Source organism: Alosa pseudoharengus, unplaced genomic scaffold, assembly GCF_046254945.1.
Source record: "Alosa pseudoharengus isolate Yale_2024_CS ecotype anadromous, Long Island Sound unplaced genomic scaffold, YU_APseudo_1.1 YU_APseudo_1.1_scf_12, whole genome shotgun sequence".
In the NCBI taxonomy this organism is placed as follows: Eukaryota; Metazoa; Chordata; class Actinopteri; order Clupeiformes; family Clupeidae; genus Alosa; species Alosa pseudoharengus.
Genome location: NW_027468587.1, coordinates 29,581,208 through 29,599,773, shown reverse-complemented (window position 1 = coordinate 29,599,773; position 18,566 = coordinate 29,581,208). Strand labels below are relative to the sequence as shown.

General features: G+C 47.6%; 1 protein-coding gene across 7 annotated transcripts in view; it reads left to right on the top strand.

The window, feature by feature from the left end:
* arhgap33 (Rho GTPase activating protein 33) overlaps positions 1 to 11,892 on the top strand; it is a 53,731-nt gene extending 41,839 nt beyond the window's left edge. For all 7 annotated transcript variants that reach the window (XM_076280737.1, XM_076280735.1, XM_076280741.1 and 4 more), the window contains 7 exons: positions 1,159 to 1,315; positions 2,203 to 2,342; positions 3,176 to 3,256; positions 3,780 to 4,558; positions 5,226 to 5,406; positions 5,927 to 6,285; positions 6,714 to 11,892. In XM_076280737.1, coding sequence (XP_076136852.1) covers positions 1,159 to 1,315; positions 2,203 to 2,342; positions 3,176 to 3,256; positions 3,780 to 4,558; positions 5,226 to 5,406; positions 5,927 to 6,285; positions 6,714 to 9,209 — 4,193 coding nt within the window. In that variant the 3' untranslated portion in view covers positions 9,210 to 11,892. The remainder of the gene's footprint in view (positions 1 to 1,158; positions 1,316 to 2,202; positions 2,343 to 3,175; positions 3,257 to 3,779; positions 4,559 to 5,225; positions 5,407 to 5,926; positions 6,286 to 6,713) is intronic.
* Positions 11,893 to 18,566: the final 6,674 nt, after the last annotated feature.

Genomic DNA, 18,566 nt, shown 5'->3' with positions numbered 1-18,566 from the left:
TACCCATATTTTATTGAAAAGCTGGCATTTTAAGTGTAAGGAACTCCTTCATGTGTGATATGGCAATTTAATGAGCCAGCAAAATGTGAAATTTCTATTAAAAGTTGAAACACACGTTCAAAGCTCTGTGTAGATGTGTATGCATGTGTGTGTGATTGTTGTGTGTTCTGCTGTGTTTTGACTATTTGCTGTCTTTTAAGTGGATGAGATCGACCAATCAGGTAAAGACATCAGACATCTTATTTACCACTGTAGCTATGGTGTTGCCTCCGCTTATTAATCAAAACTAAAGCACTTTATCCTGAGCATTTCTGCAAAAAAGTGCTTCTTGTGTGCCTTTATCACTGATGTTGATCAAGAGTGTGTAGAGCTCTACAAACGGTCAATCCATCGCTGCCCCCAGCCCAAAAGTGCTTCCTCCTTTGCTTTGTAGTACCAAGATGCTGTGACACGATCCTGGTACCGGCTCCCTGCGATCAGAACCGTGTGCTCTGCTCCCATTTCCCGATCATTTTGGTCCACTGTGCAAAGTGCTGGACCAGGCTTTTAATTCAGACGTTTGTCACAATGTGAAAGAGCCTTGAAGTAGGCGTGCGCTTGGCCTGAAGGACACCAAACAGGTCCACGTCTGTGCACAGTGTGTCGATTGAGTCGGAGCGTTGCTGTTCCATTGCTCTGAATCCTCTCGCAGCTCCTCTCCGCGCTTCCCCTCCCTCAGGAGCCGTAGTGGCCTTGTCATCCCTGGCTGCAGGACACTGTGTTGTCATTCCCCTGATTATTCCCCAGCACTGTGTGTGTTCCGTCTGCGCTGCCTCCACCACCATACTGTCTGTCCCGCAGTCTGCAGCCTTCCCTCGTTCTATTGTTAAATACACTAATATTGTTATTCTCTCTTTTATTCCCTTCTTCCTACTTCTCCAATCATTTCACTCCTTTTTACCCTACCTCCCTCCCTCTACTCCTTTCTACCCGCTATATTGGCTCGTTCTACCTGTCATCCCTCCTCTACAACCTCACTCTCTCTGTCTGTCTCTCTCTGTCCGTCTCTCTCTGTCTGTCTGTCTGTCTCTCGGTGCCTCTTTCTGTCTGTCTGTCTGTCTGTCTCTCGGTGCTTCTTTCTGTCTTTCCCCACCACTTCCACTCCCTCATCCTCTGCAGGACGGCAGTCTCTGACCAGGCCGAAGTCGTTTGTGTCCACGCGGCTGCTGTCTCTGGAGGAGGCCCAGGCTCGCACACAGGCGCCGCTGCTCCTGCAGGGGGCGCCGCTGCCCTTCCAGGGCCAGTTCCACACTGTGCTCGACCTCCCAGAGGAAAGGTGAGTGCGCCGGGCCCTGAAACCCACTCAGACCTGCTCGTCTCGTTTTGGACGTCTTGCCCATGGGCTGTAGGTCATAGAGTTGAGTACAGTAATCATCGTATCACAGAGTCGATCGTATCACCTTTTATTGTCATTGTACAATGTAGCACATAAGGTGTAGACAACACAATAAGCAAGTCAACACATACATACTACACTGCACATGTAAGGCTACACACCCTTATCATTATGAGAATCCACATTTGTTTCTTCTCCCTGCTGCATCATGGCCTGGGAGCACTAAAGCCAGAATAAGTATAAGTATAGTATATTTGATCCCATGAGGGAAATTTGGTCTCTGCATTTATCCCAATCCGTGAATTAGTGAAACACACTCAGCACACAGTGAACACACAAATGAATACTGTCCTGAAAGGTGAGGGCGTGTAGTTGAGAAGTGAAGTGCTCTTGTGGTGAATGAAACACAGCCAAAGAAACCCTCTGGCCCTTCCTAAGCCCGGGCTTGTTTGTTTATAGTCGGGTTCCCATGTTTTGGGTGAGACCTGGTTAGGGAGCCCCACCTGCACCTGGCGTCAGTCGCCACCCCGACACACCTGATTAAACTCTTAATCTGATGCGTGTAGTGTACAGATGAAAGACAAATGCGGTGTTCCTGGCTTCAAATTAGCCAAATGGCATCTTCTGATTTTTTTGTGTGTATGTTGTTACTTGTAAGTATTTGAAAAAAAAAATGATTTGGAATTTTTTAACGTATTTAACAGAATTTTGGCTGTGCATTGGTTGTATAATAGGAGCCACACAATCACTATAAATCACAATAAACAAAAAGGTTATTTCTCCCCCGGCCCTGCTCCCACGCCCACTCCACCCCACCCCACCCCCAGGAGGAAGAGGGGGATGAAGGTGCGCAAGGCGTCTGGAGGAAGCTGGAAGACATTCTTTGCCATTGGGAAACCAGCAGGGTCAGGGCGGCGCAAGCCCATGAGGATCAGCTCCCTGTTCCAGCCGGCCACCTCTCACGCAGGTACGAACATGTCCTTTATCTCAGGGTCAATTTCCACTACAGGCGACGAGTGTCACTCGACAAAATATGACGTAAAAGAGACAAAATGGGTTTTTGAAAACCTACACCTCCGTGACATCTTTTAGTAACAATTGTTTTTTGTCAAGCGACACTTGCCTGAACTATAAATTCACCTTTATTCTTCTCTCACAGCAGCAACACTGGACAATGCTCTTCATAGAAAGACAACGTAGTCAGTTCATTACCAATCATTTCTTCAAAAGATTGTTTCCTCATCCTTTAACACTGATTTAGTCTATTTAAATTCAAGTTTTGTCACAGTCAAGTTTAGGACACAGCACTGTTTTAGAAGTTTCAATTCTTCTTTTGTCACAAACAAGCGTCTGATTCTTTTCACTGTTTTCACTGCAAGGACAGTTCACAACATACACACATTTCTCAGTGTGTTCTGTATGGTGAGCGTTGACCAGTCACACACTTCAGTCACACACTGTCCAGTCACACACTTCAGTCACACACTGACCAGTCACACACTTCAGTCACACACTGTCCAGTCACACACTTCAGTCACACACTGTCCAGTCACACTCTTCAGTCACACACTGACCAGTCACACACTTCAGTCACACACTGTCCAGTCACACACTTCAGTCACACACTGACCAGTCACACACTTCAGTCACACACTGTCCAGTCAGACACTTCAGTTTGAGCGCTAGCTGGTCAGAGGCTGCACTCTGAAGAGCTAGAGTCATGTTTGGCTTATTACACAAGCTGTGACTGTCTCTGTCTGTCTGTCTGTCTGACTGACTGACTGCTGCTCTCTTTCCCAGGGTGCCGTGTGGATAGCGTCACGCTGCGTTCGGCCAAGAGTGAGGAGTCTCTGTCGTCCCAGCACAGTGGAGCAGGAGCAGGTAGGAACAGTGGAGCAGGTATGATGGCTGTATGATGGCTTGCAGGCTTATGATGGCTGTACACCAACAGCCTCTGATGGTAGCACAGGACTGACTTGCATTGTGGGCAAGTTAAACCTACTTCTTACCCACCTTAATCTCATAGAAGACAAGTCTTTCAGTCAGTGAGGGGCAGAGGGGTTGAAGTGATGGTGTTGGAGATTTTCCACACTTGGCTGCCCCCTTGTGGTTCTCTTTCCTTTCATCCTCTCTCCTTCTCTGTCCCTCCTCTCTCCCACGATATCTTTCCTTCTTCCCCTGCTGGCCTCTACTGGAAGTTTTGTCAAATGTAGATTTGAAGAATCTTACTTTCTTACAATTATTTGTTTTATTTATGTAATTCTATTTGTTTGTTCTTATTTCTGATTTTATATTGTTTTATTATACCTTTTTTTTACCATGATGCAGCCATAGATGCTGATATGGCGTTAAACTGAACTACTAGTGTTTCCCTGCCCCCCCCCCCATCTCCTTCCTGGTGCAGGTCCAGGCAAGCTGCAGCGTCTGCGTCGTCCCCGCTCCAGCAGCGACGGCCTCTCTCTGGCCGCCTCCGTGGACCCCCAGCTGGTCCCCCAGCGGCCCCCCTCCCGCCTGCCCAGCAGCCGCTCCTACGACAGCCTGCTGCCCGAGGAGCGCCGGCGCGCCGCCGCCGAGGAGGAGGATGAGGCGGAGGAGGAGGACGAAGACGAGGAGGAGGACGAGGAGGAGGGCGTCTACATGATGGCCGACTTCTCCCAGGACCCGGCCGCCTCCTGGATGGCCGAGGACGTCATCGACTTCAGCCCGACCTTCCTGGAGGACGGCGGGCCGGTGGGGTTGGGCGGCGGTGCCGCAGCACCGGTCCCCGGGGGCAGGGAGTCCCCTCCGGCCGCCACACCCCCGCCCTACCGCTGCCTCAGCCACCAGAGCCATGCCCACGCCGGCAGCCAGCGCTCCATCACCGAGGACCCGGACTCGGTGCTCAACCAATCAGAGGCCGGCCCACGCAGGAGCCTGATCCTGGCCGCCACGGCCCCTCAGACGCAGGTGTACTGCCAGCACCGGCCCTCCGCCACAGGCCCCGCCTCTGGGCCCGCAGAGTCCAGCGGGAGCCCCTCCCACAGCCACACCCCCTCCGCTGCTGCAGGCTCCGCCCCCCCGGCCCAAGCCCCTCAGGAGAGGCGCTCGTTCACGCGGAAGATGGTGCACGCTCTCTCGCCCAAAGTCCCCAAATCGCCCCCACTGGACATTTCCGACCCCATCGCCATCAGCGTGCCTGCTAAGGTGAGGGTCAGGGTTCTATTTTACACTTCATTACCTTGTAGTTCCATCAGCGTGCCTGCTAAGGTGAGGGTCAGGGTTATATTTTACACTTCATTACCTTGTAGTACCATAACATTTATTTCAACATTTATAATTTGTATCAATTTCAGGTTACTAAAGCAACAGTAAAGAGGAGATCCGCTAAATCCGCTAGATCAGCTAAATATCTAAACACATCTAAACAACATCAGTCGCCCAGCTAGCACTGATAATGATAAGCAGTTGGGCGAGTTGACAAATGTCGTACTGTGAAAAGAAAAATAGGAGAGAGGCCGCACTATGCATACATACTCTTTTATTTGCACATACGCGTTTCTGCGTGTGCCTTCTTCAGTGTGCTGTGAAAAGAAAAATTGTCTTACATTTCTGCAGGGTATTCTGGCCTGGAACATAGTCGTTCTTAACATCACTCTATTGTCAAGATTAATTCCATTGAGAGGGCTAAAAGTAGTTGGGACTGCTAAAATTAGTCTACAAAACCATACAATAGAACAATATATTGTGGATACCGGTTGTTGCATAGTGTTGGATCAAGGAGCATTCATTTCTGAATGTTTAAGGATGGTAACAACTCCGACAGACCTACGCTTCTGCCAGCGTGTATTAACTACAGGTATCTACCCCGCAGGTCCTGGAGATGATTGGCGGCCGGGCTGGCGAGCTGCAGCCCGTGGCTCAGGGAGGCGGGCCCTCCCAGCCCCCCCAGATGATCTCCATGCTGCTGCGGTCATGTGACTTCCAGCTGACGGAGAGCTGCCAGCAGGAGATCAGCAGCAAGCTGGGCCCCGAGGCCAAGACCAAGGGCCCCAGTGAGTGCTGCAGGACAGGAACCCAAAATAGAACCCCCAGTTTAACAGTGGCCTAGTACCGGCTCACGCAGAACACCCAGTTTAACAGTGGCCTAGTACCAGCTCACGCAGAGCCCCAGTTTAACAGTGGCCTAGTACCGGCTCACACAGAACACCCAGTTTAACAGTGGCCTAGTACCGGCTCACACAGAACACCCAGTTTAACAGTGGCCTAGTACCGGCTCACACAGAACACCCAGTTTAACAGTGGCCTAGTACCGGCTCACACAGATCAGATTAAGGTCCGTTTTAGAAACGGGTTGAGTGCTTGAGAAATTGCAGCATGGAAACAACAATTTGGCACATAAGATGTGTGTATTTGAGATGAATGCTTGAGTGCATAATATAAGGGCATGAATCATGTTAATTACAATTGACAAGGCTATCAGTTTAGTTGAGGTTTAGAGCATCTAATGATTTTTATTTTTTAAATATGAACTAATCCCAAAAGTAACCTGTCGTCTATTCCATCTTCCCTTAGGCATCATGGGACCCACTGGCGTGCCTTTGCCCACTCAGCAGCCCCCTCCCCCCCCACCCAAAAACCCTGCACGCCTCATGGCTCTCGCTCTGGCCGAGAGCGCCAACAAAGCCCTGCGCCAGGGCGCTTCACCCCCCTACCGCCCCCCGCAGGCCAAAGCGCCCTCCGACACCGCTGACCTGCGCTTCCAAAGGTCACTGTCGGCAGACGCGAGCGAGCTGCACTCCTCCGACCCTAACCAGCTGTACTCCACTGTGAGGCCCCTGTCCGTGTGGATGGCCGAGGCCAACGACACGGCTGCAGCGGAGCCCACTGACAGGCCTGGGCAGGAGCAGGAACCGAGGTCTCCCCCGGGACAGGTGTGTGTGTGTGTGTGCGTGTGTGTGTGTGTGTGTGTGTGTGTGTGTGTGTGCGTGTGTGTGTGTGCGTGTGCGTATGTACGTGCGTGCGTGCATCAGAAAGAAGGAAAGGATATGGTGTTCGCTTCCTTTTCCTACATTGTTAAAGGTTATCACTAAATTAAAATGCTCTCAATTCACCTTCTTAATTCCAGAAATGCTAATTGTTATCTTTGATGACTATTGACCGGCTAAAAAGCTATCATGAAAAGTAAATAAAGGAAGAGGTATTTGAAGGATAGTTAGAATATAATGATTATTATATTATGACTAGGAAGAGGTATTTGAAGGATGTGAAATGTTGTGAACTTGGCTGTTTGTGTCTAACGGTGTCATCCCTTTTATTGCCCAGCTAATGTCTGTGTGTCGTGTCGTCTTTTGTTTAACAGGACACAGGGACCCTCTCGTCCACTACCTCGGTGTCGGACTCGGGGGCGTCCAACTCGGAGCTGTCTGCTGGGAGCTCGTCTGGAGATGGAGACCAGACCCCCAGCCCCATCTACAAGAACCAGCAGCTCTCGCCCTCAGCCCAGGCTGGCCCTTCCTCCTCCAAACACAGCCCTTCCGCCTCCTCCGACGCCCCCCCTCAGAGGAAGCCCCCGGCGTACTCCCGCCAGTTCTCCGCCCCACACCTCCAGCAGCCGCAGAGGTCACCTGGGGGGCTCTCCAAGCCCACCGCTCAGCCTCCCAACCCACCGCACTCCCAGCTCCTGCACTCGCGCTCCGAGAGCTCCCCCCTGGCCCAGGTCCGTGCCTTCCAGCCCACTCGCCCCAAAGTGCCCCCCAAGCCCCTGGACCTGGCCCCGCAGCGGGCGCCGCTCTCCAGGGCTGACCGGCAGGACTACTCCCGGCGCTCCCTGGACGCGGGCCGCGTCCGCCGCATGATGAGCCAGCCGCAGGGCAACCCGTCGGGCCTGTCCCGGGCCTATTCCGAACGGGTCGCCAGCACCTCTGACCTGCTGGCCCGCTACCACGCGGCCAGAGCGGCCGGGCTGCCCTTGCCGCCTCCTCCACCGCAGCAGCAGCAGCAGCAGCCGCCCCCTCCTGCCTACATCCGCCCGGTGCCGTCCTCCTCCGAGGACCCGGGCGTGGTGGAGAACTTCTATTACGAGATCGCGGCCCCCGAGCACCCGCAGGCTCCCCCGAGCTACGCTCGCCACAGCTACATGAACATGCGGCTGGACGTGGAGGGGAACTACCGGCCGGCGCCCAACGACCCAGCACTGAACCAGAGGCCGGTGTCTAGAGGACACCACCACCACCACCACCACCCTCAGGCCCCCAGCGGCGGCAGTCCCGGCGGACGGGCACCACAGCTGTGGTCAGCGGAAGCCACCCGGGCGTGGGCGGCAGCGCACTCCCACTCCTACTCCTTCTCCCACGGGCACTCGCACCAGCAGCAGCAGCAGCAGCGGTCTGCTCTGGACGGGCACGGCCCGCGACCGCAGCGGCAGGCCTCGTCCTCGGTGCGGCTCCCTCGCAACGAGCTGCACCCCCTCCCCCTCAGCCCCGCGGCCGCCGGGATCCCCCTGTCCGTGCACCAGCGCAGCTCCGCGCGCTCCCAGCGCTCCCAGGCGTCGGGCGACCTCGCCGCTTCCCAGCTGCACCCGTACTTCGAGAACGGCAAGGTGTGCTACCGTTACGTGGAGACCCCAAAAACGGAGGAGCCGCCTGCCGCCTCGGCCTCCTCTCAGCACGGCGCGGCCAAAGCGCTCCACCCGCAGACGACTCAGCCCTCCCCCACGCAGACTCCCAAGCCAGCCCCCTCCAAGGAGCATGCTCAGTCCCAGCCGGAGCCTGTTTACGTCAACTTCCCTTTCGCCAGTCCCCAGAATGCCGCAGCCGGCACCAAGGGCTGGTTGACCACCGACTTGGACGGCGACGCCTCTCAGGTGTCCGAACCTCTGGCCCCTCCTCCCGAGCCCCCGCCAGAGGAGGAGCAGGAGTCGCCACACCACGCCCCTCAGCAGGATGGCCCCTCCCACAACGTGGACAGTCCCTGCCACAGCAGCTTGGCACTGGACTCCCGCTCACTGGACATTCCACAGTCCGCTTCGTCGGAATTGGCGGCTGCCTCCCACTTCCGGAGCCGCTCTGATCCGCAGAATTCCAGCGGCGAGAAAAGCCAGGGTCCGAGTCAGTGCCTGAGCGGGAAGGAGATCGCCTCTCTGCTGATCGAGAAACTGGCGGAAGAGGAGAGCGAAGCGGGCGCTTGCACGGTCGCGTCATCCTCGACCTCGTCCTCTCCGCGTGTCGAGCACCCGCCCAACCCATATGCCGGTCAGCAGCAGGCCCAGCTGCAGCATCAGCAGCCTCCTCCGGCCTACAACGTCTACACTCCGGCGCCGACCCGCCATAGCTCGCTCCGGGACCCATCAGCGGCCTTCCACCGTCAGGACCCCTTGCGCAGGTCCTCCGGGGGTCAGTACCGGCAGGCCTTCGACGTCATGCCGTCTGGTGACCAGGTCCTGAAGTACTACCGCAGTCAGGACTTCATGCCCGGCTCCCAGGGTGAGGCCCTAACCGCTAACCCCTACCCCCCACGGACTCACTATCCAGACGGGGCCTACCAACACCGCGGCCCCCAGGAGCTGCGCCCTCCATACCCGGGCTCCCCACACGCTGCCACGCCACCCTCCGCAGCCTTCTCCAACCTGGCCCTGGGCACTCCACGAGGGTACGCCAACCAACCCGGGGGCTTCCAGTACAGCCAGTATCCGGTCCAGCCCAGTCCGCAGTACCCCCCGCGGCGGGATGTGGTGCTGGACCCGTCGCTCCGACCCCCTCCGACCTATCGCAACCAGAGGGGACTGGCCAGACAGGGCAGCCTGCCGGGACCCAACTGGACCATCCACACCGAGGGCCAAACCAGGAGTTACTGCTGAAGAGCAGTGAGGCTCACAAAAGCACACAAGCCACCAGGGGCCACAAGGGGGCACCAGAGGCCCATGGCAGGAGCTTCTGTTCTTCATCAAGACAAGAGCGAGACGGGTGTTCCAGGGGTAAAGGGAGCAGCTTTAGACAACGCATCTATGCCTACAGCACTACAGGGACTTGTCAGTGTTTGATTGTTTCAGGACTTGAGGATGTTAAGAAAGGCATTACGCACATATCCACCGAGTTGTGACATCTCACAAGATCGACAGCGATGACCTCCATCAGGAGGAGCCGGCATCATTTCATGAGGGTCCCCGTCCGTCCGTCCAGTCTCACCCTGTGACACCCACCCCCCACCCCCTCGCGCCTCTTTAATGTCCGATACCCCACACCCCACACTACCCTCCTGACCCCTCTCACTTGATCGGACCAATGAGAATGCAGATATGGCATGAACGAGGAGGACAGATCAAAGAAAAGAACCGTTAAGTGGCTTAGATTTGAAAACATTCCAGAACAGACTGTGCTTGCCCAACAGGGGGCGTAGGAGAGGCGTGTAGCTGCTATGCTTTTTAGTGGAGTATCAGGTATTCCTGCACACCTAGGTTTTGTTGACTATATTTTTCAGGTGTAGGTGTCATTGGTTTTCGGTTAGCCTACTGTATCTCTCGCACACAATAGCACAGTGGAAATTGTACAGGGAAGTAAGTTTAGTATTTTATTTTCCTCGAGAAAACTGAAAAAATATTCTTTCAAAAGCTGCTGGTAATTTTAATGGACTTTCAAGGCTTTTTTAAACTATTTCTCCATGTGAATATTCGGCTTTGACATGTTTTCGGTAGTTTTGAGTTTTGTTAATTGCTTTTTACATTTTTAATTTATTTTGAGTTTTTCCATTGTGAAGTCATGTAATATAGTTTTCTTCTTTTTTTTTTGGAAGAATGTGAATAAGTAGAATTAGTTTGTCTTCGTCCCTGAACAGTGTGGGAGTGTATGCACGCATTACTAGGCGTGTGTGTGCGTGTGTGTGTGTGTGTGTGTGTCTCCTAACAGCTTTATCTGCCTCGGTAAGCTACAAAAAGCACATTGTTAGGAAAAACACTGCCTTGTGTTAAAGAAGGTGATCAGTCTAAGGAGCACTCATGTTCCCCTCATGGTTTAACCAGTGTGTGTGTGTGTGTATTTGGGAGTGTGTGGGTGTTTGGGAAATGTTTCCTGATGTCGTGATCTAACTATACTCATCCTTCAAGGATGTTTTTCTTCTCTTGAACAGCCCCTGATAATAATCCGTTTTACAATCCAGTACGATCCCCAATGCATTGTGGTCTGTAATCAGCATGAATGTTTATCGATCGATGGATAGTATTTTTTTTTTTATTCTTTACAATTCAATTGGAGTACAGTGTTTCTCCTTGGTCTGTGCATGAGAGTGAAAGTGGAGGATCTTATTTTTATTCTTCTTCAATGGTACTGGTAAGAAGGTATGTTTTTTTTTAAGTAGCTTATAGCTACTTTCATCCAAACAAACCACTTGATCTCTATATGTAAGTGGTAAATAACAAGCAAGAAATGCCTGATGAATGAATGAGCGTCATAGAGGGACCCTGTCCATTAATAAGACGTATGAAGTACTGAAGTCCAGAGTCAGACATGGCACATGCATATTGTGCTTTCTTCCTTATTTATTGCTGTTTCCATCCATCACAACAGGTTAATTAATTGGTCTAGGAGATGAGCATTGCCAGCATAGACATATTTGAACAGTTAAAGTCATTTCTGCCCAGTGCTTAGCACTTCTACCCTACCCATAATATCCCTGTCATTTAGTTCCCCTCGAACAGCACTGGAAAATGAAGGGGCTGCATTGCAGTTTTGTTTTGGTGCAGGGAAAAAAATGCTAAGGATGAGAGAAGGAAATGCATAAAATTTGTGTCGGGTGTTATTGAATGATGGCTAGATGTGGTAGCTTTTTTTTTACCACCCAGCAAGTCATTCAGTGCTTTTGGTGCCTTTCTGGTGGAACAATCAGTAATCTGGAAACTGAACCGTAAAAAAAAAACAAAGTTGTTGAGGCGTGGCTGTCATCTCATCTACAGCCTGTGAAAACACAAATGGGTGAGAGCAGCTATATCTGGTCCCAGCACCAGAGAGCCCATGCCCTCGACTCCAGCACAACTGTTGTCTCTGAGAATACCTGTAGACGGAAGACAACGTTGCACACTTTTTTTGTACAATGTAACTAAACACCCCCCCAGTGGTCTTTGACTTGGGCTATTTGCTGTGATGGTCTGAAAGGTACACGGTAGAGCATGTATGGTATCTTAACATATTGTCGTGGTACAAAGTGAGCCTTGGTGTGTGTGTGTGTGTGTGTGTGTGTGTGTGTGTGAGACAGAGAGAAAGAGAGAGACTGCTTCCTCTTTTGGACTCATATCTATGCAGTGAACAGTGAAGTACATTGAAAAGTTCTTTCAAGTTAGAAACATCCTCCTTTAAAATGGCTATACTACCTGTGTGTGTGTGTGAACGAGAGATTGTGTTTCTGTTGGTGTGTATGTGTTGGTACATGAATGCACTGTAACCTGAACTTTCAGTCCAATGTTCTCCCTTCAGCCTTATAGCACTTTGCAAAAAGGCAGTTCATCTTATTTTGTAATATTTTCCAATGTGTGAATAAAAAGTTGATGGACACATCAATGACACAACCTTGTCATTGTTCCTTTTATTTTTTTATTTTCAATCTACTGCTTACCTGTTAACTATGACCTGACATAAAGTTTATAGTTCAGTTTGTGTTGTATGATGAAATCGACAGTTTACCACCTGAAATCCTGTTCTTCTATTCTTAGTAGACGTGCTGCAGCAAATCCCTCTATCCCATAATGCGGACACTTAACTGCTGTAATTTGAGTGGATGGAATTTTATTCGACACCCAACTGATACCAAGTCGTTTAACCTGTTTATCCAGTTCCAGCTGTCTGATCAGTGTACACCCAAAAGAAGTGGCACATGAAAACAAACATCATCCTGGTTTTCCACAAGTCAGGACACCGTTCCCGTGGTGTGTCCACTTGTCACAAGCAAGGTGTGTTGTAATGGTGCCGTGTGCTGGGTGCGTCACAGGAAACAAAGACTAATTATGGCATTCAAGTCATGAAACATGTCAAGATTAGGGGTGTCACGATTCTCCAAATCCTCGATTCGATGTAATTTTCGATTTTAAATTCACGATTCGATTCGATTTTCGATCTTTTTAAAATATTACTATTAATGGGCAGTTCCAGCGTTATGGATGTGACAATTGGACTCATATTGGTAAACAAAATGCCTTAGAGTGGGGGCAAAATTAGTATCAGTGAATTAATTTGCCCTCTGTCCTGAATACTGAGAAATCCTCAAATTTCATATAATCAATTTCATCCTAAGAATACAAGGCATTTTATCAGCGTTATGGATGTGACATGAAATGGACACACTTTTGTGAGAGATTACAGGTTTTCTACAAACTCTGTGAATTTTGAAGGAAACTGCCGAAACTATGATATATGTACCATGAAGGAGACTTGAATGAACACAAAAAGTGTGTTTTTGAAACTATGCGTCATTTTCGTAATGCATTATGTAGGAAAAACTGGCGTTATGGATGTGACGGTTTTACGTTATGGATGTGACGTGTCTGAACCAGTCCTCGACAAACTACATAAAACACATAGTTAAGTAGTGAATTTTGATATGAAACAATTGAAATAGTAATCATGAAAAACTAGCGATGAAATTATTGCTTCCTCAGTGCCCACTAAGATCCACAGGAAGAATCAGGACAACAAGTAATTTAAAATATAAAAATACATTTATTTTTTTCTTTTTACTGTCATCAATTTTGGTCAGTGATTCCCGGGTTACTGAAACACCAGGGAACATGAAACTTGGTGGCCACTCCCCTAAATAACTAGCCCTACCTGAACCGTTGCACCCAAGATGACAAAATATTTATGGTATAGTCTCAAGAGCCCGCATGAACCTAACCCATACCCACTCATTTGTGATTTGCACACATAAAGTACATGCACGCGCAAGTGCACACATGCGCACACACACACACACACACACACACACACACGCACAGTCGCACACATACAGACAGGCAAGCACATACACACACATAAACACATACAGACAGGCAAGCACACACACACACACACACACACACACAAACACCCACCCACATGAATGCAGATACATAAACACACACACACAGGCACGCATACGCATGTGGGCATGCAAACACACACGCACACACACACACACACATAAACACACAAACACAGGCACGCATACGCACATGCACACACACAGACACACACACACTCTTATAAACAAAAGCAAACTCACATATGCACACATTTGCATGCACATGAGTTGCAGGAGTAGGAGATGGAGACAAATTGACAAGCGTGATTTATTTTTGCGAAGAGAATATGCAGGACTGAGAGGCGGTCATATTTTGTACCGCTATGCGGTACATCTAGTTTATTGCTGCCCTTACTCATGTTACTCTGTGGGTATTAGCTACAGAGGACCTGACGCTTCAAATGCTGTCATATCGTGTCACATTTAAAATTAAACTGTGTTAAGCAGACGTGAACGGCAGGCTGAACAGATCTGCAACAGAACGAGGTTGCTATGTTAACTCCAGCTGCAAAGTCAGCCATCTTCACCAGCTAGCAGCTGACACGATAACCCAGTTACTGTACAACAACAGTATGACAGTTACAGGAAGATATCGCTCAGATTTTCGTTATTAGGCCACTTAAAAATAGGCTATGGCTAGGCTAATCACTGGAGGTATTTTAATATTATGTTTGTTTTGCTAATGGTTAGGCAAGGCCTCCCTGTGGTTTTGATCAACCTAATAATCTTTGAAATGTCAATTATAAACACTAAGTTGAAATGCGTTGAAACTGACATGCCACCAGAACAGACGTTTTATCGGCTTTGAGGTATAATAAAGTCCCCAGTCTTGTAAATTCACATTATGTAACATCCATAACGTCACATCCATAACGCACCATTACAGGTTTTAAAAGTAAGAAAGGGGCACAATTTGGTCATCACACTTTACATTGATATAAATCAGCTTTGCACAGACACTATGGACATTGTCGCATCAACACTGTATGTGTAGCATAAACTTTTCCTATAAAACGTTATGGATGTGACATGGCCATGGAACTTGCTGACTTAAAAACAAAACCCTTACAAATGTAAGGAGTTGTGCTCTTAAAGGCAAGCTGAGCATAGACATTACTCTACCATTCTCTTGTCGATCTGGAATTTGTCAAATGACACAATTTGTTTGAACATTGGGTCCATTTATCCACTTTTGAAATATGTATAATATTACCATGTGAAATATGTTGTTTCTGTATGGATGCACACCATATTTATGATGTAAAAATAGTGTCATTCTCCATCAAATTCAATCAGATCAGTTACAAACAATAAAATATAGACCTAAATGAAGATTTTAACAACAGTTCTATTTGCGTATGCACAACTTTTTTTTTTCCATGGTAAGGATGACCTTTGCATGGAATTGCCCTAATGCATTCCTTATATGTTATTTACTCTTTTTGGCCTTTTCTTTTTCGGGGGGCTTTTATTTTGAAACCGCTTTGAAACCGTTCCAACCGCGAGGTTGTAATGTAAACAGAACTAACATTAGGCTAAAACAGAGACGTGAACATGGTAAAATGACACAACACAGAATGTTAATTTCATTGTTTCAGCACACTCCGAAGAGACCCAAGGTTAGTGTTCATGGAATATGTAGCCTACTTATAAATGTGCATTTTAAGCCTTAAAGCTACCTTGTGTAAGAACTTCTCCCATCTAGCGGTGAAATTCTATATGACAACCAACTGAATATTACTTTCTAGCCCCTCCCATTCCGAGCGCATTTTAACTCCTACGGTGGCCGTTTCATGCCAAAGTTAACATTGCTTCCAGTACTACGACTTCGTCCGGTGTTCCTTACAGTTATAAGGTTACTTTAGAAAACAATTACACATTGCATTTAGTTATATAGCCAGTAAACATGTTGGGTATGACCTCTATGTAAAGTGAATAGCCTAGTTTTACGTTTTCATTATTTTGGTAGGCTACTATTTCATTGCTAGCATCAGCTATCAGGTTCCCAAACGAATGCATGCTAATGTTATAGTACAGTAGATTCAGTGCTATCGTTATTCTGTATGTGCGAGATTAATAGTGTAAAGGCAATGTTTACAGCGTAGCCTACTATTTTTCTCAGTGAGCAGAGTCAGAGATCAGTCGATGCAACGGAGGTGCAAGGGAAAGGTAAAGGAAGAGGGAAAGGTAAAGAAAAGCCAAGAGCCGGTAGCAGAGGATCGATGAGACCTCCTAGGCAAAGAAAAAGTAAGACTCCAAAAGATGACGAGGAGAGACTGGAAGAACTTCAAAGACAAAGGAGAGAAGCAACGGAGGTTTGTGTTTTTAATATATTTCTCTGAACAGTATCAATGTCAATGACACCGAAATTAGCTCGGAAGCTGCACCAGGCACGTTCGTTTGCGTTGCGTCTGCTGCAGAAAAAAAATAGACCATTCATCTAAAATTGATTTTACGCGTTGTGAACGGAACGCTTCAGTCACGCGCTTGGTGTAGCTTCCCTGCCTGTTTGTATCTCAATTGTTTGTAGCAATTTCTAGCTGTTGCCAGTCAACTGCATGATGAGAGTTGTCTCCCAGTGAAATCACGACACATAATTACGTTATGGTCTATAGAAAATGTTACACAACATTTTCACCTTTTCATTGTCCATACACATACATAGTATTCATCATTTTGTGTGAACACTTGAAAAATGACACAGAGTAGGCTACTATTACTACTACTCTGCTAACAATCTAACTTTGCTACCTAAACAAGCCTATCTGATCTTATTTCTTGTGTCTTATTTCTTCAGACTTGTGGATGGAATGAGCCTGCAAGAGCACAGGAACCTCACCACACAGTTGCTATAGTGAGGCAGCCAGGTCTGGTGTTTGATGCATCAGTGCAGACATGTCGTCCCCCCACCTGTGCCAGGGATGCCTTGGTGTAGTTGTACACACTGCAGAGACATGCCAATCGATCAGAAGAGAAAATGCTGTGGACAAAACCCTGCCACCTGTGTGAGCCTTCTGCCTCACTACACACAGCACTGCCTAGATGAAGGTTTTCTCCAGATTCACAGGCAGTACATCACAGACATCACAGCATTAGGCCATGTAAGAGAGCCAGGTGATGACAATAGAGTTCAGATATGCTACCTACAGACATTTCATTTTCTGGCAGCATGGGTCTCTAGGACAGGGTAATAGAAGAGTGATCCCAAGCTGTGTGTGTAGGATAAGGGATAAATTCCCTGACCCTCAGGGACATCTCTGGAATTTATTTCACCTTCCTATAATGTTGTAATGTTGTGTTATTGTAAATAGTTTTGTATTAGTGTTCTTGTACTGCCTGTTCCTTTTAAAACTGTATTTAATTTATTTTACACCGGTACATCGCTATATTTTGCTTTCATGAAAATAAAAACTTTTAGAATTGATAAGAGACTGTTCATGCTGTACCTCATACATTACATCCACAAACTTATAATTAAAAAAGGAGTTGTGGTAATTTACCATTTTGAAACACCAAATGACAGTAACATGGTCAACAATGTTATTTGCAATATATTTATTTACAGAAATTAACAAATTATGGTATTTACACATGAACCCTTCCTTTTTGTATGGTGCCTTTGAAGCAACATGGGCCATCATTCTAAATTTGCAGTCTCCTGGAAAGCTGATCCTGTGGAAGACATGCAGTGTCGTTAGACATACACGCCATTTTATATAGTTCAACATATTGTTACTAATCTGTATAGTGCTATTTTGCCTAGACTGAGTTACAGGCAAGGTTACAATGAAGGCATGCACGTGCATCACATAACAAGACCATTGAATTTCGTCCACATCCTCCTCCACGATGCTCATGTCATGTAGGCTTTGTAAAAAATATATATAAATGCTTATATCATGAAAATATACAATAGAGAATGTCATCGGGTATAGACATTATGAGCATTGATGGGTTACCTCTGTTCAAGGTTCTCAATTTCAGGGGCTTCTGCAATTGCGCCAAGATGCTCATCTGAAATGAATAAGCAGAGCGTTTCACAACATATAACAGTACATAAAATGGTAAACACCAAGATATTAAAAATATACTTTCAGTTATTATCAAACAACAATCACATAGAATCAACAATTGTTTTCATGCAGTGAAAAACGTTCAGACAATTTAGTAGGCTACGTCTACAATTAATAAGACTACAGGACAGGCCTCAGGATGTGAACGTCACCCTTGGAATTGGCTACACTAGCATTATCAGATTAGGATATAATATTTAGGCTACAAAGCAAAAGCAATGAAAAATAACTACAATTTAGTGCCCTTTGCCTGTGATCCGTCATAGCAGATTTATGTTACAATCCTTTTTCATCGACGCGAGGAAAAGTATCCCAGACGTCATTCTAGCGTTATGGACAACCATGCTATACTAAGCCAAGCAACTATAAAACTTCGAATTTACACCATAGACTGTATGTTTACACGAATAGGCCAAATTACCTGTCGAGGAGAAAGCAGGCAATTTCGGCGTCCCTTTTAAAATCCTTGCTCCTCACGAGCTCTTTCCATCTTAGAAAAGCCACTCCAATATTGACTTTGGTCTGTTGTTTTTCCGGTCGCGTTGGCGTTTTAATTCTCTTTTTCGCTTCCTTGGCGACTCCTTTTCATGTCCTCGAGAATAGTTGTAATCCTCCATTTTCAACAGACTTTCAAATCTGCCGGCAGTCGCGAGTAGACTGATCATGCAATGAGTGTTGCCTACAAGCGCGAAAGGCGGAGCTGAATTTCCAGGAATGTCCCTAGTTGGCGAATGTATTTCAAAGATGGAGGAGCAACATGGATTCAGCCATTTGCGCGACTCGCGCGTATGTATTTGGAATAGCAGATTCTACACTTACGAGAATACTTTGATTAGTAAGTGGAAATAATTACACATGAATGAGCACATATTTTTGAAAGAACAAATGGGTTTTTGCTAAGAATTAACTCAAAAAAGTACACAATGTAGCTTTAAAGTAACTTTGGACTGTAATTAGACCATCGTTTCACTTGCTAAGTTGAGTAGGCTAAGTTAGTTTTAATTGACGTGAATGAACGAATACTTCCACACCGGTGATTTCAAAGTAGCAAGAGGGGCTTTGATTTCGGTAGATTGATGTGTAGGCCTATATTTTAACTG